Source organism: Pocillopora verrucosa, chromosome 12 (genome assembly GCF_036669915.1).
Source record: "Pocillopora verrucosa isolate sample1 chromosome 12, ASM3666991v2, whole genome shotgun sequence".
Classification (NCBI taxonomy): domain Eukaryota; kingdom Metazoa; phylum Cnidaria; class Anthozoa; order Scleractinia; family Pocilloporidae; genus Pocillopora; species Pocillopora verrucosa.
The window spans coordinates 11,389,863-11,414,056 of NC_089323.1; the positions used below are offsets into that span (position 1 = coordinate 11,389,863).

At 36.9% G+C, this 24,194-nt stretch overlaps 2 protein-coding genes across 3 annotated transcripts; both read right to left on the reverse strand.

Annotated features, from left to right (window-relative positions):
* Nucleotides 1-1,935: 1,935 nt before the first annotated feature.
* Nucleotides 1,936-8,191, reverse strand: LOC131781309 (thioredoxin domain-containing protein 12). Its single transcript, XM_059097948.2, has 7 exons — nt 8,053-8,191; nt 6,830-6,890; nt 6,101-6,153; nt 5,129-5,202; nt 3,940-4,009; nt 3,719-3,802; nt 1,936-2,828 (listed from the first exon to the last, which is right to left on the reverse strand). The coding sequence occupies exons 1-7, from the start codon at nt 8,150-8,152 to the stop codon at nt 2,761-2,763; spliced, it is 510 nt and encodes a 169-aa protein (XP_058953931.2). The 5' UTR covers nt 8,153-8,191; the 3' UTR covers nt 1,936-2,760.
* A 1,106-nt stretch (nt 8,192-9,297) lies between these two features.
* LOC131781305 (UDP-N-acetylglucosamine transporter-like) lies at nt 9,298-17,559 on the reverse strand. 2 transcript variants are annotated; one of them, XM_059097945.2, is made up of 8 exons: nt 17,456-17,559; nt 16,917-17,263; nt 16,488-16,610; nt 15,104-15,278; nt 13,437-13,555; nt 12,521-12,654; nt 11,233-11,356; nt 9,298-11,027 (listed from the first exon to the last, which is right to left on the reverse strand). In XM_059097945.2, exons 2-7 carry the CDS (start codon nt 17,259-17,261, stop codon nt 11,257-11,259), a joined length of 996 nt encoding a protein of 331 aa, XP_058953928.2. In that variant the 5' UTR covers nt 17,262-17,263; nt 17,456-17,559; the 3' UTR covers nt 9,298-11,027; nt 11,233-11,256. The 2 variants fall into 2 exon arrangements, with proteins under 2 accessions (XP_058953928.2, XP_058953925.2); XM_059097942.2 differs by having other exon boundaries at nt 17,522-17,556.
* Between the last annotated feature and the right edge of the window lie 6,635 nt (nt 17,560-24,194).

The window sequence follows — 24,194 nt, forward strand, 5'->3', positions numbered from 1 at the left end:
CACATTTGGGGAGCCTCGATCAAACGAGACAGTTTTCTTAACTCATGATCACGTCTAAAAATTGCCAAAGACTTATGCTTGTTTTAACGCCAACAATATAGTTCCCAGCGTTCTTTAGGTAATTTTATTTTAGAGGAGCTGTAAAGTAGGTGGAATGAGAGAAGTCCGTTTCCAGCGGATTTCAAAGTATAAGGTTATGTTCTTTTGTCAATATATATAGGACGATGTTATGATGACAGGCACAAGAAAACAAAAGATCAAAGACATCCTCAAGAAGGTTACAGTATCATCTGACTCAAAATCGGTCTTTTTATTTGTAAGTCACATTTGTTATTTGTAAGTCACATTTTCGTCAAACTCCTCAATACGGGAAAAATAATCTGAATCATCAATAAGTTAATATTTTTACATAGTGATATTTTCGGGAAGATCAATGGAAAACCAGTCCGTAAGCTTCCAGTACGCTGTTTTCAAACTGCGCTGTCCTAACATCAAATGTAGCTGTGGCTTGTGAAAGCTTTCCTCTTGTAGACTGGCCCTCCCTGCCCTCATGGCTCACTGTTTTGTTTCTGAATAACAAATAGGGAACCGCATCAGTGCATCGCTGCTGTCCAGATTGGTACGATTTCATGGCAAGATCTTGCGCGGGGAGAACACCATAGGAGGCCAAAACACCAAATTCGTATCTAATCAAATTTACGTGTTGTCCTTCTGCGGCCTTCTTGTGTCTCGCTCTTTCTTGAATAGAACAACTCATTTTCGACATTTCCAAATATTCAAGAGTGAGTGAAACTAAGGGAATGTTGTACTGCTTTACGACAAAGGGATGTAATATAATGATTATTTAAGAATTATCCATAACACTTTGTTTCGTAACTTTATCCAATCGAGAAGTGTGACTTAGAACAGAGGGTTTCCGGTTTAGTCCCCGCCCAATCGCTCATCAAGCCGTGGTACAAGAGAGATATTTCCATCAACATTTCCTTCTGATTTTCAGGAAATGTTCAAAACAGTGGCAAAATGATAGGTTAAGTCTCTAGACTACGACGGCAAAACAAAGATCAGACTCTTAATACTTTAATACTTTTGTTATGCAATGCTGCGTACGCCATGTTTTATTGCATAACACTTCGGAAGGAAGTCTTTTCACCGTAACGGTTTGTTACTACCATGGAAGTCCATATATGGCTAATGGCATATACATGGTATGGTTACTTGAATACTCTTGTTATGCAATGCTTCGTACAATATTTTTTACTGCGCAAAACGTTTGAAGGAGCTTTCTTTGCCATGGAAGTCCAAATATGGCTAACGGAAGTTTATTGAAATGCGTATCACCTTTAATACTGTCAGACATTAAGAGGTTACATTCTTGGCCCATATATTTTGATTTTATTTGTTTAATGGCAAGATAGTTGTATTTAGATATAACTTGCACATTAAATTCTACAAATTTTTTTTTAATTTACGGTGACACAAAGTTCTTTGATGATTTTCCTTCACCTCCCACATATAATACCATCCTTTGATTTCTTCGTTAGACTTTTTTACTCTAAATTTTTTGTTGTTTGCTGATTGTGTGGTTTTTGCGTCTAATGCGTAGCAACTAGACACTTTGCAAGATCGGTAAGGACTTCATGTACAAGAAGCTAAGAGCATACGCACACTCTTGTTCCATCAAAGACAGGATAAGGTAATTTCGAATGCAGGGTTGATTCACTTGCGGATTGGGAAAATTCGAGAAAGTTAGGCAAACCCGATAAGAGGCGGAAAAGTGGTTGTCTAGTAAAAAAATGACCTAAACGTCCAAGGGTAACTTATAAGAAGAAAAAAATTGAAATGCATTTACGCCATTTCTGGAAATTTTTAAGTCAAAACAGAATACTCTGAGTGACATTATGCAACAACTGTTTCCCCTCGGTGACACACCCATTTTTAATTACAAACCTGCTCAGGGTAAATGAAATGCAATCACGTCATTTCTAAAAGTTTTCAAAATAAAACAGAATATTCTAAGTGACTTTATGCAAAAACTGTTTCCCCTCAGTGACACACCCATTTTCAATAAAACAATTATCTGCTCATGGTAAATATCCGAGTTTTTAGGAAAACCATGCCACCGAAAGCAACAAAATATATACATAAATGAGTTTTAAAACTTACGAAACAAATCTTGTCATTGCCCCAGAATTAATACAAAGATTGTTATGTAAATCTCTTTTAATTTTCAAATACAAGGTAGCGTTGTAAGTTTAGAATTTTTTTACGTTTGTACTAGTTTTTGACCTTTTCTACTGCTAACATACGCTAAGTAATATTTATTATTTGAAGAAATAAAGACTACCACCACTTCAACTTGCTCCTGAAGCAAATTCAAATACTACCACATAAGTCTTTTCTCCTATTAAAAATCTAAGTCTTACAGGTTAAAATTAACCCTTCAACCCCTAAGCGTCTCTAGCATATAATTTCTCCTTACAATATCGCCCTTGAATCAAACATTAGGCTAATGAGAAGAGAGGAAATGATCACCAACTTAAGCAGCTCTTGATTATTAAACAAATTCTCTTTGTCAGCACCTTGGTAAATGTATAGTGAATAGTTTAGAGAATATGGATACTGATATTGAGGGTAAAGGGTTAAGAAGGTAACTTGTTAAATGGCTGTCAAAGTGAACTGGGTTGAACAGAAAGTGAGTGCATGAGAAGATAATAAACATGGATATTCCACTGATAAAAAATTAAAGAAGAAAATAAATAATCATAGTTCATCTCCTATGCGAACACCATCTATCATCTTCTCCAGGGCTTCCTTCATGCTGTCCACAACTAAGATATAACACAAAAGTTATGTGTTCATAGATACAGTAGAAACTGTTAAATATATCAATTCAATTGTACAATAACACGATTAGTATGAAAAGGAAGGAAGTTACAATAATTGGAGAGGAGAAAGACGAGTGAGAGAATAGAAAGAGCAAAAGAAGGTAAGCAAGGAGGAGGAACAGCTGAGGAGGAGAGGATGGAATGGAGGGAGGAAGAGGGAAAGTAGGGAAATGGAAGAAGGGGAGAGTGAAGGGGGCACAAGAGTCTTGGAGAGAGGGATGGAGTAGAGACACAAAAGGAAGCAAAAGAGGAAAGGACTGGAACAGGAGGGAAGGTGAGAGGGGTGGGATGGGGGAAAAGGCAAGAAAATATAAAGGGTGAGATGAAGGGAGTAAGACAGAAAGGATGGGAGCAAAGCAGGAGAGGAAGATAAGGGAGAAGAGGAAAAGGAAAAGGCAAGGGAGGGAAGAAAGGAGAGAAAGGAATGGAGGGAAAGGAAGGTGGAGAAGCAAAGTGGAAGTGGGGAGGGAAGGAAGGCCACATGGGAAGAAAGGTAGGCAGAGTGGGAGGTAGAGTAGAAGGGGAGGGAAGGCTGGATGGGAAAGGATGGATGAGAAAGGAGGGAGGTAAGTAGGGAGGGAGAGAGGGAGGTAGAGTAGAAGGGGAGGGAAGGATGGCTGGGAAAGGAGGGAGGTAAGTAGGGAGGGAGAGAGGGAGGTAGAGTACAAGGGGAGGGAAGGATGGATGGGAAAGGAGGGAGGTAAGTAGGGAGGGAGAGAGGGAGGTAGAGTACAAGGGGAGGGAAGGATGGATGGGAAAGGATGGATGGGAAAGGAGGGAGGTAAGTAGGGAGGGAGAGAGGGAGGTAGAAATGGTACATTCATTTCACTTACTTCCTGGTGGACTTCCATAGTAGTATTTATATGATGGATTTCCCTTTTTATTGTAAATATCCCGTTGAACATTACCATATGAATCTGAAAGTGAGAAAAAAAAAATGGAAACAGATGTGCATTCAAGACCACTTGTTGAAATATCAAAATAAGAAGTCAGCAACCAAGAATACAGAATTTAAACCAATCCCAAATTAACCAATATCGTTAAAGTTACTCACCTAGAATAAATATCCTTGGAATGTATGATCCATCAATCTGGAACTTAGTATCTTGAGGCTCCTCATCATCCTGTGGAAACAAATAAAATTCAGCTCTTAAATCTTGAAGCCTACAATACCAAAGCATATCCAAGTTTCCAGAGCAAGAAGTGACAAGGAATATTGCTAGTAAACCCCAGGTTGGGATGCGTCTCCCAAGTGGGAGATGCCATGGGCTAATGGTTCATGCTCTTGAGAGGTCCAGGTTGGCATCTAGCCAGGCTGTTGTGTTGTGTTCTTGAGCAAAATACTTTTAATTACATTAACAATGCCTCTCTTCACCCAGGAGTAAATCAACTTGTCAGGGAAGCCTGAAGAAATGCTAGGGGATAACCTTGTAATGGATTGGTGTCCCTTCAGATGGGGGGGAGGGGGGAGGGTATGGAAACCAAGATTAGCTCTGGCAGGATGGACCATTTGGGTTGAGCATAGACTCTTTTTGCCAGGTTGGGACACCATCCATTGCAAGTTACCCACTGGACCATATCTTGACAGATTTTCCCTAACTGTTTACCAGTAGCAATTGTCAATTGGCTGGGAGTCAGGAGTTAAGTATCATGGGTAAGAACACAATATGGCGACCAAGCCAGGGCTGGCACCCAGATCTCTTCACCCAGTGTCTGGAATGTTAACCATGAAGCTGCATGCCAAATCTCACTTATCATCCCAAAGCCATGGAACCAAACATCTAATGTGTTTTTAATGAAAAAGTAAGAGGGCCAGAATGGAAAAAGTTAGGCTTGAGGTCTGTGAATTTGGACCGAGAGCCAAATGTTTCTCTGTCCATCCTCACCAAACTCAGTTAATAACCATATGACCCCAGGGGAGGCTCATTCATTTTCCTCCTCAGCCATATGGCCCCTTTCTGGCCCTGCTTGTACCATTGAGTATAGTACTCAAACAGGGTCATTCTTTACAATATAATCAATAAAAGCACAGTCAAGTAGCATTGAAAAAGTCATTGAGTTAGGCTTAAATATGTTCTGGTTTTTAACTCACTTTTTCTACATGTTCCTGCAAATTTGCTTATGTACAAGATATTTAATCAGCCAATGATAACACTTACTGGAAAAATGACAAAAAAAAATTGAAAAAATGACCATATAAGGAAAAAATTCAAAGAAAAATCTTTTGTGGTAAACGTCAGTACCTCAACATTAATCATCACAAACTTCTTGCTTAATTCATCTATCTCCTTTGATTCAGCAAATTTTGGCTTGAGGGCTGAAAAGGTAGAAAGCAAAATACAGGACTGAATCTGCTAATAAAACAAACTAAAGGAAATATAAATAGTTATACAATCCTCACAATTTTTCTGTTTAATGCTGTAGTTTTGACAACAAAATTGCTGTAAACAACATAAAAAATAGCATTTGCATCTCATGTATGGTAACGCATGTAGTGACAGTACTTCTCAAAAGCCAGTTGATATTGTCTTTACTCAAAGCTTGATATATGATACTTGATAGTTTTAATAGTTGAGAATTGCTGAAGTTACGAAGCTCACATTGCAATTTTCAAGCCTGGAGATTTAAGTTTCAAGAATCGTAAATCAAGTTTTGAGACTCTCAAATAGTTTTTATTTACTCTTCATCATTACCTTCAAAACAAGTGGGGCTCCTCTTGATCAAATATGTAATTATATTTAGTATATACCACACACTTAGGTGAATAATACTTTTTGTGTGCACTGATTGGCTAATTTGGAAGTTAATAGCAAGAGCTATTCACCTCTGAACAGCTGATGAGACAGAATCACACCTAAAGAGTTTAATTTCAATCCTTTTTCTGGTATATTGAAAGAAATAAACTAATATTTTTGTATTTGTGTGGTATATACTAACACAATTACTCCTCTCCGTGTTGTTGCAAGTGATGAATATTTAGTGAGCTGTTTAAATATCCAACACTTTTCACCTCTACTTTGGTAAAAAATTAAATATAATAATATATTTTTCATAATGTTGAGTTGATTATGCAGTATTTCACTTAATTACTAATAAAAATCTGAACATCACAATGTTTGGGACATGATCCATAACAATGAAGAATGTGTAACTTCTTTTAGATACTGCTCCAGGTCTTTGTGTGCTTAAGTCTTAAGTAGACACACAGATTTTACCTTTGCATGCACCACACCAAGACTTGTGAATAATCACCATCACAGGTTTGCGGCTGAAATGTTTAACAATGAAAATGCAAGCTGAACAAATGAATATGTACTACACATATCAATAACACATACAAGATCAGAATAAATTTAATATACAATCCAATTACAATTATAAAATGTTGTCCTTTTTTATACTTGCAATAAAATCCCAGTCATGAAACTACAATTTGTTATTAATCCTTTAACTCCCAAGATCTCATTGCTAATTCTTCCCTCTAGCTGCTATACATTTGCTTGTCGATAAGTTAAAAGAATTTTGTGTTAGATCAGGGTAACAACTTCTAGCTGATAAGTTTGAGCAATTTCTCATTGCCTGTTTATTGGATAATGTATGGATGTTGTAGAGAGAAGTTACATGTTAATCACTTCTGGGTGGTAAAGGGTTCAGTAATTTTCCTTCTTTTTATTTTTTAATTCATAGATGTAGAGAAATTTCAAACAAACCCTTACAGGAGTGTACGCATGCATCTGATAGTATGGCAAACATTAGCCTTAACTCAAAGAAAAAACTTAGGAGAAAGACAGAGAGCCAGAAAGTAAATCATGATTGCTCAATTTTGTAAAAAAGTCTGTGAACTCTGTGAAATTTAGTGCAACACTGTTACCTCAGAGAAGTTGGCAAAAAGGTTTTTAAACTCAGCATACACTATTTAAATCACAATAAGAAGAAAGCTTCACCTTGATTGTGCTTCTTTAAGTCCTTCAGAATATGTCTTCCAGTCTATGTGATCCCCAAAACCTAAAAGGAAAGGCACATTACATTTAAATTGTATAATAAGTCGTTTAAGTCACATGAAGAAGTCACAATAAGTCGTTTAAGTCACATGAAGAAGTCACAATCATCATCTGATTCTACAAGACTTAAAAAAGAGCAGTAAGTGACAATTTAAGAATATAAACTCATGGCAAGAAGCAGACATGTCTGATAGTGAATTTAATATATAGCTTTTAACCCTATAACCCCCAAGATCTCTTCAGTAATTCTCCTTACTGTCTGCCAAATAATTCTCTTTATGTTAGTTTGGAGAATTTAGTATTGGATCAAATAGTAATCTCATAATTGATATTTTATTCTCATCACTTGTCTGCAAGATATTGTATGGATATAGTAAGGAGAAATTCTGTCTTAAACACTCATGAGAGTTAAAGGGTTAATGAGAAATTCACATTAAAGAAAAATTTTAAAAAATTTATGAAATAAAATAAATATAAATAAATGTTAAATAAATTTGTAAATAAAAAGGATTCAGGCAGAAAGTGAGTTAAAGAAGATAACATTAGGGTCCAATTGTTAAAATTGAAATAACCTGAACTGAAACATCACTGACCAGAAGGCAAGTAAGGTAAAAACCTTGAACTAACTAAGATCTGTATACAAACAGGCAAATTAATCGAACAGTCGTTGGATTTCTAGATTATGCAGGTGACTATTAACTTTTATTGACCTGTTACTAAAAAATTTTCTCACGGCAATTCACTCCATCTGTTTTTAAATCGTAATTTCAATCATCGTCAAGTTTGCTAGCTTCTATTGACTCTCAGGAGAATAGGAAGATCTCTCTGGAGAATGGCAGCGACAAATTTAAGTGACGTGGTGAGGAGTTTTCATCAACGAAACACCTATAGCTATCGATTTGGAAAACACTTGATGAAGTTAAGGCTCTCGATGGATTTGCAAAGAACGTAACTTCGATCATGTGACAAATAGTATTAAGTCTGTAAGTCCTTGACTCTTTAGCTTATAAATATTTAACGTTCAATACGTACTATACAGCTGAGTATTTTTTATGCACTTTGAGATCGTCAACTATAAAAAATTACTCAATATGAATAATATATTTCCTCCGCAAACGGGTTCTTTCGCCACTTAACATACGAACTACAAAATGTAAAATCTTTACCTCGCCCAAGCATTCCATTGGCAGTGAAAAAGCAAATAAATCCGGAGAACAAGAGAAAAAAGAATGAATGAACGCCTGAAAACGATAAAATCGCAGCCATGACTTGTTCGTGTTGTGAAAAGAAATACTTCTCAAGGAATTGAAGTTGCCCCGGGAACTGGTGCCCAAGCCACCTGTAGCTAATCGAAGAGCGCACAGGGCACCCATCTCGTTTTCAGCGAGCTAGGCTGCCAAAACATAAGAGCTCACTAATCTTGGAAAGCAACGTTTCCCCAATCCTTCATCCAATGAATTGGGGTGAAGAAATACATAACTAGTCCGGGAGAGTTAATTAAAAGGGTAGAATCTACGAGTTAAAGCAAATGAAGAGGAATGAAAGCCTGCAATTTAAGTATTTGAAATGGCCCGAAGGGTTCCTTTCGTAAATAATTTGCGTTCAGTGGCGAGGTTCATATGGCAATGATTAGTGTCAACTGAAAACACCAAGAACTAACTGTGCATCTTTTCCTTAAGTTCTTGCGTCGATGTAAAAGAAAATGGGGAAAAAATTAATGTTAGCCTATGATACAAAAATTTTTGTCAAAAAACTGAAAGAATAATCGTCAGGCTTACCCTCGCTCACAACTGCTTCCCTCTGACGGTCGGATGACGAGAAAATTTGTTCATAACACGGGTGCTGCTTTTCAATAGAAGGTAAAAGAAAGGTAAAATTTTCCTGTCCAATATTCGTATTGTTTTAAAATAATAGGGAGCTGAGGTTACTCATAGCCGACGGAAACCCCGTTGTGTTAGGTAACCCTCCCCCAGGGCGAGTAACGTCGACCCGCCGTAGCAGCGAAGAGTGCTTTAGAGTAGGACTGGTACGAGAATTCGTGTACCCGAGATTACGTGACGACCCCATTCATGTTTAAAACCGTGACAGTCTTGCCGCACAACTTAGAGTGCTTGTTTACGTGCGAGACAGCGGTAGAGTAAAATGTAAGCACGTTTGATCGGAAGTCATTTCTATTTCAATCATCAAATAATCAATGAAAAATATAAATCGTTTAGGAAATCATCCAAAACAGGCTTGAAAACCTCACATATAAGCTACATCGCCAGCGTAAATTTGGACGGGCGCGTAGATCTTTGCCACGAAAACCTCTTCGTTTTCCACCGCCCCTGTAAAAGCGCACAGCTTTCGTAAACAGAAACTTTTTCAAGATCTAAGGTTGTTTGGCAATGGAAAATAAACAAATTTCAATGACAATTTTTGACTCCATTTATTCCTCTGCTTTCAAATTTCCGACTACAGTCTGTTTTAATATAACACCATCCCTTACCTCGGCAAGTTAATATGGCTAAAGAACACAATAAATATATTTTCACATTCTCTTTTTCCCTCTTTATCACTAATCAAATAGCTTTATTCAAACTCAACGTTTTCCAAAGCCCCTCCAAATCAGCGCATAGCCTTTCAAGGCAATAACTTGTTCGGAAGGCAGCGCTGAACCGATTGTTTGAATCAAAGTCTCCTAATTAAAAACATGTTTCGACATTCTAGACCATCTTCAGGCGCCCATGTTCGTTGTATAGTATAACTTTTACAGTCACAAATTACGTTACAAAATTACGTTAACAATTTGAAGTGTTAAAATACACTAGATGAAGAGTTGCTTATGGTAATTTTAATCTTCTGTTCTCACTTAAGAAACTTTTGCTATTCTCTTTTTCAGTGTATTTTACCTTCTCAAATTGTGGTCATTTTGCAACGCAATTTTAGAATGTTATTTTACAAAGTTAATATAAGACGTGATTACAAAGAAATATTCAAACTATATAGAACACGTTTGCAACTTGAGAAGACATAAGGGTGTCGAAACATGTTTGGTAAATAGATAAAAGTTGTTTTTTATTTAGAAAATTATTGTTACCTTGCTCTCGTAATAATAAACATAAATCTATTAAATATATCCCGTAGTTTATCGATCTACTATCCTTCCGCCCAGTCCCCGACGGGTACAGGTTCAAAGCCAGGCCCCTCGATCAACATGCCCACAACGCATCATAATTACTTCGTTAGAGTTACTTTTCTTTACTTATAAAGTGTATTCACTGTGACCTTCTTACAACGCACCGTGAGTATGTAAGATATGTAACATTAAATAAATAAAACATCTCATCGATAAAAGAGCTAAGAGTGCGTGGGAACCAAAATTTGCTGATCTGAAGTTGTACTAAGTCAAAACATTTCCTCTGTTCCATGATTGGAAATTTTATCACAATATTATAAAATAGCTGAAATACGAAGGGCGTTCTGATTGGTCAAAAACTTATCGTTTATTGTACCCATAAACCCCCAAAATACCGAATTGTATTTAAAAAAGGCAATAGACCGCACTTTCTTTCGGTTTACCGCCCCCGGCTCTTAGTTTAAAAGCTTTTCTCCTATTTTCCCAACAGCCTGCGTGGATTTTACCATCAGTTAACCGAAATTCTACTTTATTAACATACCAATGATCTTGGGTTCCCTATTTTGACCACGAGCAACTATTAGGAGTTCGAGCTTAGAATGTTTCAAATAGCTATTGAAATTATAGTTAGAAAAAACAAACAAGTAAACAAAGCATTAAAAACAAAAGAACATCTTCAATCTGAGAGAAACTTGGATTATGGAAATTTCCAGGTCGCCTTCATGCGACTTCAATAAGAAATTAGCGAGAATTCTACGTAAGCTTCTCCTCTCTAAAAGACACGTGTTCTATTCAGCCTCGGTCGATATTTTGGACCCAAGAAAGATCGATTTATTGGTCGGTAGTGATCAAAAGTCAGTTGATAACAGCCTCATAGTTCACCCCCACTTGACTGATGGTCTAGCCTACCAGGACATCAAGACATTGGCCGTCTATTGGTCGGGTGATTGTCAACCACCGGTCGACAATCGGCTCACAGTAAACCGACCTTACATCGCCCATCAGCTGATACAATAACCGACCCTACAACAAGACACATAATCCTTTAAATAAACACAACAAAGAGTATGAAGAAGGCGCTAAACTTGAGTTTGACATGTTCCTATCTTTTAAAAGAACGGTTTGCATGATATCGATATGTCATGTTTCCATTTTTGACAATAGCACACGTTGATGGGTAGAGCAGAATTCAAAACATATAAAAATATATAATTACAACTATCACTACCTTTGTAATAACATCCATCGGGCACTACACGGGTTTTGCAGGTGTCAGTTGAGGTGATTTCTTCTCAGGCAAACCGTACAAAAACGTGGCTGTTAAAACTCCACAGGTACCCAAAAAGAAAAAGCTGAAATACAGAAAAACCAAAAACATATAAATGTTTGATTTTTAGCCAGTGGTCTGGTGTTGTGCGTAACGACCTGGGACAGAAGATTTGTAATTTGGTTGGAGTTACAGAAACGGTAACTAGAAAGGTAGACAGACACAGAGACAGACAAACAGACCGACAGGCAGACAGACCAAGCGACAGGTAGACAGACCAACTGACGGGCAGACAGACTGATCGACAGCCAGACAGAGAGACAAGTAGGCAGACAGACTGACAGGCAGATAGAAAGACTGACTGGCAGGCAGACAGACAGACCGACAAGCAGACAAAGAGACTGACATACAGACAGACAGGCAGGCAGATAGACAAGGATTGTTCGATCAATCGCTACCTTCAGCGCTTTCTTATAATTTGCTATTTTTATACTTTTATATGTGATAAAAAATCGGGCGACATGACTCGGGATTTCGGGCGACTTGACTTAAAGTTTGGACAACACGACTCCGGTTTTCCAGGAATAATGTTCCATTTCCCTCACGTACTGCTAGATTATTTTTGAGAGGAATGAATACATGTTTCATGGGATGAAGAGATGAAGACCATAGAAAATTCGCCAAACAGCATTTGGCCTGGGAGCAAACCCTCATCATTAACCCTTCAGCAAGAGCGTTCTTCGTCCGTGGGAAAGTGGGTGACCTTGAGCAACTAGAGGCCCGCAAGAGGTCTGGCACTGATAATGAGGTCCAGACCCTCAGAAAAACCTCTCACTTACTCGTCTCAAATCTTCCTGCGGGCCGAAAAACGCGCACCCTGCGGCGCTTATAATAAGGGCGTGAACGTAGACTAAACAGAATTGGTCATATCAAGATTTTCATGGATTCTGTTTGTTTTGTTAATAAAGAAGCAAAATGTTGTTAATAGTGGCGTCATTTGTGCGTCTGTCCTTCAATAGATCACAGGTGAGAACCAATCAAAACGCGAGACAAATTCAACATATAACGTAAAATATAATTTATGAGGGCTAATCTAAGGAATCAACCCTATGATTGAGCATACCTCTTTTACAAGTAGATTAATCCTCTCTTGTATTCATTGATTTTTGTAAGTTTTTTCCCATAAAAGTAGAAAACAGTAAGATAAACACAAAGCGAGATTATTATTTAACATAATAAAGGCACTCACTTTGTTGGCTTGAAGTCATTAAGGAAATGGAACGACACCAGTGACGACACAACTATTGACACGGACGTGGCAAACCCCTTCAATATATTGTCGGCGTACTTCACAACCGCAGCAACTACTAATCCACCAAATGCCTGTAAAATAAAATAAAAATACATCTTGTTTAAGTGAACAGCGAAGAGTCACACGTCGAGTCGCGTGTTTTGGAGGTTTCCTCGTCACAAATGAAAATGTACAGGACTTTGTATTCTTATTTTTGATGTAGCGCTTCGAGTTTTCGGTTTTTCATTGGTGAAGAAAACTCGCGTCACTGTGTCAACTCCAGGTTCTCACTGTCAGTCGCCGCCTAAAAAGCGCCTAATAATGCGACACAACGTAAGTTGTGAACAGCAACCCGAATGAAAAAAAACAGGTCAATGCTACAAAACAGTTCACAAACAGACAACTTTCTCGAAAGCCATTTTCGCATTCCACAAGATAGATGCTTTTAAATTTTTTCGATGGTTGAGCACTCTTCCATTTTCTATCAGGCACGTATTTACTAAGCCTAAACCACCCGCCATATTGCTTCAATTTACTAAGAACCCAGCAACTAATCAGGCATTAAACTAAAACCGATCGCCACTTGTTTCATTAACGTTCCCATGTGCTTTAGACATAACTTCGCTCTTTTACTATTATAGTTTCAATCACCGGTCCCTTTTCGTCTACACTGTTTCACCAAATAAATGTTCATTTAATTCATAACTAAAATTTCGGGGTAAAAAGCGTCTTGCAATTCAACCCTCAGAAAGTACACAATAATCTCTCCCGACACTTCCTATTTGGAAGCCCTTGAAATAGTTTAGCCTCTGTCCCCCCACACACACCCTCGAGTCATACTGGCGCCTGAACGTTACTTTCTTAGCCAACGTACCTGAAGTGAAATAACTATCCATGTGATCATGTTATAACTTTGAAGAAAACCTTGATCTGCTACAGCTTGTCCATCATTTCCATACACTGCTATCAGACCAAATATCACACCAAAAGTTCCTAAAAAATACAACCAAGGAGAAAAATGTCAGTAAGGAAAGATGCATGAATGTGACTGAATCACTCTCATGAAAACTCAAACTTATACACAATGTGTGTGATTTTAGATAAATGAAATTCATACATTTGCACTGCGGTGAAGAAACGAATTTAAGAGATCCTTGCAGCTAAGAACACTACTGAACTAGTAGTTGAAAATTGGACCTGAAAAAAATTCAGGCCCGTAAGGGATTTAAACCCCTGACCTCTGCGATACCGGTGCAGTGCTCTACCAACTGAGTTAACAGGCCAACTGGGAGCTGGTCAATATGTTGGGTCCAAATAAACCATCCAAGTGATGAATAATGATTTTAGATATACGAAATTCATATATTTGCACTGCAGTGAAGAAATGAATTTAAGAGATCCTTGCAGCTAAGAACCCTACTGAACTAGTAGTTGAAAATAGGACCTGAAAAAAAATTCAGGCCCGTATGGGATTATTTTCAACTACTAGTACACAATGTATGTATTTACTTAACCCTTAAATTCCCATGAGTGACCAAGACAGAATTTCTCCTTACAATATTAATACAAAATCAAGAAGACAAGTGATGAGAATTGAGAAAAATATATCAATTAGGGGATTGCTAGTTGATCTAATACTAAATTATCCAAACTCCTTTATAAGAACTGTATGGCAGACAGCAGGGAGAATTATCAAAGAGATCTTGGGAGCGTAAGGGTTAAAACACTTCAAATTACAAACAAAGAGTCTGGATTCTCCTTAAACTTTCACAATCAAGTCTCAAATACAGAGTCAAGTTAGACTACAATTACAGCTAAAGGGACACAAGTTAAAATCCTCTCTTGCTGGTATATGTTGTAGAAAAAAAAAATTCATAAGAGCTACATATACCTTGCTCAATATAGGATTAATCTAATCCAAGGTTAACCCTCCAGCCCCTACAAATGACTTGTCTCTCTTCGTCTAAATTCTCATTACAATATCACCCCTCAATCACACAGTAAGGTCCCAAGAATAAAGAAATTGATCACCAACTAAAGAACTTCTCAGTTGTTAAACAAATTCTTCTTATTGGCATCTTGACTGACTAACATTTAAATACATCAGCCCCCCCCCCCTCCCCCCCCCCCCAACAACAAATAGTTTAGATAGCTACTAGCATGTCTGATTGTCCACCTGGTTGCTAAGTGAACTTTAATATATTGCTACTGGCAAGTTGGTAAAACACTGGATGTTACACATATGCACAGTTCATGTGCTGGACTAGTATCCCATAAAAAAGAGAAACAAAAATCCAAAGTCACTGAATACTCTAGAAACTGGAAGAAGCTCCATTTGCAGCAATACAAGCAACCTTGTTTGTGTGCAAACTTCACCTTACATGTAGACCTGAGTCCAATTGTTCAAAGAGCAGATAATGCTATCCAATGGATAAGTGTTAACAAAACGTACTGCTCTATCCACCAGATAGAGATTTATCCAGTGGATAGCATTGTCCATCCTTCGACCAACCAGGGTCAGTAGCACAAGTTTGGTCTTACCTAACTGAATATTTCTCATCCATATAGATGCTTTAGTTCCTTTTAAAATCTTTTCAAAATAGACCCCAGCAAATCCACTGGAACAGCAGGCTGTGAGAACAGCTATAAGTCCTATAAATTTTCCTGATACTGAAGTATCCTTTGCGGGGGATTCTTCACCTTTATCTGGATGCCACTATTAACAAGAAAAACAAATACACAAAAAAGTCAAACAAAGGGATAATTAAGGATTATTAAACTAAGTGGAAGTGGCTTGTGGTGGATACCTACAGAAGCACAAAGCTGTGGGGTAACTATCCATTGCCAGCCATTGACACTGAAGTGAATAATTGCAGTATACACAAAAAAAGGGAAATAATATAGCACAAAAAAGATGATTTTCACTCTTTAATTCCTATGATGATAATAATATATTCTGGTGCAATTGCTCAAAGGTGAATAGCAAAGAATATTCAGAGTAAGAGTAGCATATTGAAAGGTATATTTAACCCTTTAATACTCAGATCAAATTTATAATTCTCCTTATTGTCAATCATACAGTTCTTATGATATTAGTTCAGAGAACTTAGTATTGGATCAACTAATTATTCCCAAATTGATATTTTTCTTTATTCATATCTCTTTTCTGGTTGATATTGTATTGATATTGTAATGATATTGTAATTATGTCTTGGTCATTCATAGGAGTTAATGGGTTAATGGCAAGCAAGACCTAAACATTCAGATGAAGTGTTTAAACTGCTGTATCAAATTGGTAAAAATCTCTGAGGGTAAGAGCAGAGTGAGTAAAAAAACGAAACTAAGGAGGTGATAATCAGAATATTGTGAACTACTGGTTGGTGAAATTAATACCAAATTGATAGAGGATGTTGGATGTGGCCCCAATAGAAGTAGTGTGTTGCATTTCTGGACAAGATTTTTTCCCTCACAACACCTCTCCAATTTCCAGAGTGTGAATCATTATCAGAGAACTGTTGAGGGAAGATGAAAAAAAATGCCTAGGATAGGGAGGGGAGGGGTAATTCTCCTAACTGTCTACCAAATGATTCTCATTATGTTCGTTTGGAGAATTTGGAATGGGATCAATAAGTAATTCCATAATGGATATTTTCTTTTATTCTCATCACTTGTCTGCATGATATTGTATCGATATAGTAAGGAGAAATTTTGTCTTGGTCACTCTTGGGAGTTAAAAGGTTAAGAGTGAAGCTTAGCCCTGCATGCATAGGCACACATGGGGCCACGTGGCAATATTTCACTCACCACTCTGTACTAAGATATCTGGGATATTGATGATATCACAAAATAAAATCAGTACAAAATAAGCCATGAAAATCTTGTGCCATTAGCATTGATCCTTGAGTATCCCAAAATACAATCTCACCTGAACTAAAGTAACTCCAAGCATAAGGAGGAGAAGGGAAATCCATTTTAAAACACCTAACTTTTTGTGAAGCATGCACACAGAGAATAAAGCTGTAGTTAAAATCTTCAGTTGGTATGTAACCTGGAAAGGAAAAGAATGAATAAATATCACTACTATTTTCATTGCAAAGATTCTTTCCATGCTTTAAATACTTCATATCTCAGATGTCAAACAATATAAACAATGCGTATAAAAGGACACAACGTATTTTCGGGAGTAGCTGACTCAGATATTTATCAATCAATTTAATTACAGTTTTTATAATAAGTCAACGTACACGTACAAATGTGCATCAACTAAACATGGAATAATAATTGCGCTAGCTAAATAAGATCCAGTCAATTTGGAAAGCGTCTCCGAGAGCCAGCCTCCCCCTAATCTACCCACCTGATACGTGGCAGCATCCAAATTAGACAGAGCAACAAACAGAAGATTATTTTGAATCGTGTACAACCCTGAGGGTACCGCCAACTTGAGGGTCTCCCATGGCTTGTCATAAATCTCCTCCCGTAACTGTCCAAGAAAAACGGACCATCGGAACTTTGACTGATGAAAAATAACCGCTACACACGCACACACTTTAAAAATTTCAGCGAACACTACGGCAGTAGAAGCAATATACATGGGATCGCCCTCTTGATGAAGCGTTCTCGAGTATCTCATCGTTAGAACTAAAGATGAAGTCTGGAGTACAAGAACACCAAGGCAAACGTGTTTGAGTGAGAGGGACATCCCTGGGAGAATTAGAAAAATTAAATCCAATATTAATTGAGATCCATTTAAATAATGCGAGAAAATGATGGCAAATAAATAACGCAATACAGCACACATGCCGCACAGTAGAGGTTAATTTTAGCGAGCAAAAACTTCAAATCTTCGAACAAAAAGGATAACGAGATATTTGAAGTAGCATTTAAAAGACTTACTATTAAATTTAGTCCCTTTTCATTCCTTGCAATTTCAAAGAATAAAAATTTATAGTCGAAATATACCTTGGAACAAAGTCGACGTGTCCGCCATGTTGGGAAAGATGTGACTCTTAGAGCGGTAACCGCTGGTCGTTGACATTGAACTCCTGGTTCGTTTCCCAGGTAAAAAAAGGCAGCTGAGAAAAACGCGGTTCCGGTTTTGATGAGATTTAACTTAAGAAACAAACTCTCAGAAAAGACAGGAGCGAAAGAGTTAACATTCTGATCATGTTAATCAGATGTTCTAAAGATGTTATTTTATAAAATGTGAACATATCAACATCAACTATCAACTAACTATTATTGATGTTAAATAGACTTAAGGAAATAATACTGTTTGAAGTAAAGTTTCCTCTGAATACTAGAGGTGTAAGCTAAATTATTTTGCTTCACTGTTTTTTTTCCATCTTTTGACAACTGGATACTATTGCGCAATTTTTCCATTTTGTGGCGGAGGAAAAAAAAAGACGACAAAAAAAAAACAAATGCGTTTTATGACTGGGCTACCAACTAACTATTATTGATGTTAAATAGACTTAAGGAAATAATACTGTTTGAAGTAAAGTTTCCTCTGAATACTAGAGGTGTAAGCTAAATTATTTTGCTTCACTGTTTTTTTTCCACCTTTTGACAACTGGATACTATTGCGCAATTTTTCCATTTTGTGGCGGAGGAAAAAAAAAGACGACAAAAAAAACAAATGCGTTTTATGACTGGGCTACCACAGGTATCCCAGTAAAAAAGGGAAGGCGTTTTATGTTGTCCAATCACAGAGCGAAGTAATGCAGATACTGTAATTCTACTCACTTCAGTTTTTACGACTTTTCCACTGCTTTTCACCGGTGTTTGTCGAGTCACGATCATTTACGTTGAGCGTGGAAGGCCCTCAGGTATTTTCTTTCTAGGAATTATCAGTGCTTCAGATTTATACCAGTTGAAAGAACCTTTTCTTAGGGCTTTCTGAAATTCCTGAAACTTCTGGCAGAATGATTCCGAGAAAGCTAAGGTGGATGGTAAGTTTTTTGCAAATTTTAGCTCAAAATAGACAATGCTATGTAGCTTTGTACGTTCTTGATTGGACTTGATACCCAGAAAAGGTTCTTTCAAATCTCTTGAAAGTATTGGATAATCGGTTGAAAATTTTAAGCGATCTCGGAAATGATATCGGTTTTCTAGTTGATATATCCGAACTTGTGTGTACGCGAAAATTGTGATGTTCTTAACACTTCGAAAATTGAGTTAATTGTGGCTCGTGTCACGTTAAAAATAGGTGCTGAATTTCCCAAGAATTTCGTGCAAATCGATTGAGGGTAATCGGTGTGAGCCTAAAAATGGCAAGCTATTGATTTGATACTATTAAAGAAGAGTTCTCCGCTTGTGCCCACCATAAGTTGGTGGATGTTGTGATCGATAACTCAGAGTGAATGCTGGTAGCCATGCGTATATTTCTAGAATTCCCACAAAAGACCACATTTAAACATAATGTGAGCAATAACCGGCTGGTAACGAATGTCATGCGAATCTAAAATTATTTTGATGGTTGGTGGACGAACTTTCTGAGATTGTGCATTAGTACTTAGACATCTTCAGTTCGAAAGTATCCGTGGAAAGAAGGCCCAAATTTGGATCAAAGTGCCAAAGCTACATGAATTTCGGAATCACTTCAAATTCTCATCAAACAAGTGATGGTTTCAGGAATTTTGAAAGAACCTTTCCGTGAAAATTAAATTTATGGCTGCATGGACCGCGCCCGTTTGCAGGGTACTTAGATAAATGTGTTAGTTAGAACCTTCATCTATCCAACTCATCAAAGATTCAACCCATCGCTAACATAGGTTTTGTGAACTTGTCACGAGATCGAATATGTTTTTTTCGTTTACTAAGATCCAAAATTCTTATATCAATAATAATTTGATTGCGATTCTTTCAAGAAGAATCAAGCTTCTCGCGACGAAACTTGTAGAGAATTCTGTTAAGAATGCTTTCCATCTGAATATCTTGAGACGAATCTCTATTTCAGAAACTCTTGCCACTAGGTCGGGAATTCTTTCCTCAAGAACGAGAATAATTTTTATCAAGCAATGATGTATTATAGTTATACTGGAAAGACTGTTTAATTGGAAATGTTATGCAGGGAATTCATAAGAGAAGAAGCAGAAACCTTGTCGAGAATTCTTATAACTACACTTTTATTAAGTAAACTTTCACTGCCAGTAACTTTTATCTATACACCTAAAGAGCTGATGCAGTCTGTTCAGCCTCGCTACCTTACACCAGAGGGGTACTGACATACATGAATGATTCACTAGGATGACGAAGCGGCGATAATTTTCATCAACGTTTCCGTTGAAAATTTGCATCACGATTAGAAACGTAAGTGTTTAAATATGCAGTTCACAGCCAGCTGAATAAATTTCCCTTGTTAAGTAATAAACAGTTCTGCTTAGCAACGTTAGGTAGCTTGAACATAAATGCAGCTCATGCAAAATTCATTCGGCCTTCAAAGTATTAGTGATAGACTTTCATCGCATATTGGCAATTTCGATTACTTGGACACTAAAAACCTGTTTCTCGTACCTTTGTTTTGCGCTTCGAAGTTAGGCGTGCAAATTCTTTAAATTTAATGCAAATTTGTGGATGCGAGATAAGAATGTAATTAAAAACCTCCGAAGAATATTCCCAGGCGTTTGCCTTTCTTATTCCGCTCGGTGTTTTAATTCAGTATTAACCTGAGATAAATCGTTGGGTATCATGGTCAACTTAACCTACGTGGCTGACAAGGCTGCTTAAGAAATTTTGTTTTGCTGTGACGTGTTTTTATTCATTGGAAAAATGGCGTAGTCTTAATTTGAAACAAATTAAGAGCAAGTAAAAGTCTCAAGTTCGTTTTAAGTTTAATCTTTAAGATAAACTAGGAATATCCATAAATTTCAACCGAAGAACGGAGTCTACATTTTACCCCTGTTCTGCAGTCTTTGTCTGAATTTTACCCTCGGTCTGCGGTCTGCAGTCTGTGTCTTACGCTGACCAGGTTTGGTACAATTCATTTAGAACTTCAAAATTAAGTTATTGGGAGTCCAAGAGATTGATCTGCCTAAGCAGAGACCTGCTCTTTAAATGGCTAAACTCTGTATCTGACTTTTTAATGCTATGGGCGCTAATGTTTACACTTAACGACATTCATACTGCACACAGAGTGCCCAGCCGAAATTCATCTTCGATTAGCCTGAAACCAATAATTTGCAAATTTGTACGAAGAATCGCTCGAGAAGATGTCATGTCACATCGACGGGAAATTAATCAAGCAAACCCAACAGCCGTTGGTATTAATAATGGTGATCTTTCAAATGCTGATATCTTGGATCACCTAACCCCAAAAGCTCAGGAGCTATTATTTAAAGCCAAAATCTTTAAGAATAGGTGAAGCTATGCTTATTGCTGGGCAAAGACCCAAGCCATCTACCTCTGGAAAACTGAAAACAGCCGGCCTATCAGGGTGAAGAACCTCATTGTACTGCATAGTATGGCACAGGAAGAATGCAATACAATACTTGTCACAAAGATAAGTTCTTTCATTCCTTTCTAATGTTTTTGTTGACAGACTCACAAGCTTTCGTGAGGCTGACCTATTTAGTCTTAATGCAAATTCAGGTATCGATCTAGATTGTGACGCTCCAGATCTCACTCATTATTTTTCTCAATTTTCTGTTCTTAAATCAACTATTGAAACCACCAAACCTTGAAGAATGGCAACTCATGACCTTTCAAGTTTTTTGCAGCAATGTTTTTGCAGGAATTGTCGGAACTCACATGGGAGTCATTATCATTTGCTGAGGATCCCTCCAGGTTATTTTCCACCTTTTATGACAAGCTAAATAAGCTGATAAACAAGTGTGGATTAAGGGAATTTGAAAAGCAATTGATGTAAAAAGAGCTTTTTTTTCCTCCAGTGATTGGGAAAGATATAAACTAAAATTAGAAATAAAGTGCTTCTATTATCTCTTATTAGTAAAAATAATTATTAAATCTTTTTAGTTTCATTGGTTGTTGTATTTGTTTTTGGAAAGAAAATTGACGCTGAATGGCAAGAGATTATCCTTGCGAAATGGATTTTGGAATTCCTAGGAATTCCCAGGATTATTGTAGGAATTCTTAGGAATAAGAGGTGTGAATTTTCGCAGTAAAGTCGGACTGGGAATTCCCAATTTTAACAACTCTGGTCCTAAAAACCTAGAAATTCCCAGAAATTCCAAGTTTATAGCCAACAGGACTTGGAATTCCTAAGAATTATAACTCAGAGCACCAATGACTTTCCCTGAAAAGCTGTAAATCCGAGGAATTTCTAGGAATGTCCAGGAATTTTCAGGAATTTCTAGGAATGTTTGAGAATTACTGGGAATTTTAAGCAAAACTTTGAGGCTCCTAATATAAAATAAATACTAAAAATTAAAAAATCCCAGCTAAAATTCAAGTATTCGATGAAATTTATTTACAAACTTAATTAAGGTTTACGTGTAAAATGTTTTTGATTGTATTATTAATATGATAGAATTTGATTTATTTTTCTTTTCTTGAAAACTTCATATGAATTAATCCTCAACTACAGCTATTCATGTAAAATAGTCCTAATCAGTCATTAAATTTGGTTTGACACAAATTGTGAATAAAATCTGCTGATTCTTTTCCATAAAATACAATATCTTAAATTATATTTATTGCAATAAATACTATCTGTCTAAAAATAGTCTTAAAATGAATCCATTTCATTTTGGATGATGATACAAATTGTATTTAACCCTTTCACTCCCAGAGACAGGCTTTGACTTGATTTTATGTGGTTGTAACTCATTTGGATAAGACTCTTGTGTGTAAACATTCAAATGTAAGCGGTCAAGCAGCACTGTCATGTTCTACTCTTTGTTTTTGTTGATTCTGCACATTGAAATTAAAAGATTTCTTCTCAAATTTTGACCTAGCACTCTTGGGAGTAAAGGGGTTAATTACAGTTATATAGAATTGATTTTTTTTTAAAAATATTGTTGTAACTGTTACAATAAATTAGAATGAAGTTATCTTAAGCTGTAGACTTAGCTGCTGATTGTCTTTTTTCCTGGGCTCACAGCTTTCCCTGTTGGCCTTGAATGAGGTTGTCTACAAGAAGCTTGACTTTTTTGTATCTGGATTCCATGACATCTGAATTTAAAAATATATATATATACATATATATAAATATATATTAAAAGCTCAGCCAAGGCCTTAGATAGCTATAAGGAAAAGGACTTTCATTGGAATCTTAATTTAACAAATTGCACTGGGATTGGGAAATCTCTGCTATATTGAATGACTTTTATATTGGAGTTAGTACATCTCTCCCATAGATTTTACCAAAAAAGGGCTGAATACAGTATTTTGTTTTTAGCTAGGAGGGCTTCTTTATGTAATAAGGTTTGTTTAATCACTGTTTTTATTATGAATTTGCTGCATGCAAGTGACCGATTCGATTCTCACAATTATTCTAGTTTCAGTTGCGCCGAGCGTTATGTAAGCATAATTCAAGCCGTATAAAGTTTCCGCACAGCCCCGTTGGGAAAACAACTTCGTTTTACAATAGTATGGCAATGTCTTGTTTCTGTCAATGTTTTCTCTATCCAAGAACTGTATGCATAATGCAGTATGGGGCTGTGTGGAAACTTTACCTTCAAGCCGTTATATCTATTCTTTGAAAAAATTTTGATTACGTAACGAATATCGCAATTTTTACTCACCACAAACTTTCAAAATCGTAGCTTTATAAATGGCGATTCGACCCTTGTTTGTACCAGTCAAGATGTCAACTGTCGTCCCTTCTTTTAACTTCACGGCGCCAACGAATTTCTCTTCATTTACAACACTCACGCTGTTCTCGTTTTCCCACTGAACCACAACAAAACTTATCTCTAGAAATGTTATATTAGGCAAAACAGTTGAGAAAAGAAATAACTTTACACACGAGCGATCAACCGATGAAAAGTACATTCAAAGATGAGTGCCAAATAGAGTCTCCTTTATATTAAAGTTCACACGGCAACCAGGTGGACAATCAGACATGGCTTGATGCTACTCTGGTTTACAGATTTAATGAATGTAACCGAAGAAGTTACAATTCATAGACCCAACGTTTCGACACTCCTGTCTAGTGCCCTCATCAGGGGTGATCTAAACGCTGCAACAAGAGGTCCTTTTATATGATCACTAATTAGCTGCCTTTTTTCTGACAGAAAACAAAGGCGCTGGTGGTAACGCCGATTAGTAGTGATAATTTTAGAATTATCCCACCCAATTATACGGTTAGTTAGGCATGTGCGTTCCGATAAAGCTGAATTTTCCTTTTTGCAAAAGAAAACCGCTTTTTTATGCTCTTTCAAACGTGTACCAAACTGACGTTTGGTCTGTCCGATGTATTCGTTGTATCGAAAGCAGAGCAAAAAAACTGAAAAATAAAACAGCAAAAAAAATCATGAAAAAAGAAAGATTAACTAGGTGTTTAATTTGTTTGTCTAAGGCATGAAATTTCTACTAAAAATAATGGGAACTGAAAGTCTCTGACAGTGTTTGAGGCAACTGAGCTTGGCTGTTGTTTCTAACAAAGGCAACTAGTAATGTAGATTAGGGAAGTAACTTATGTTCATAACTAACAAAGTTCTTTAAGTGTAGGTAA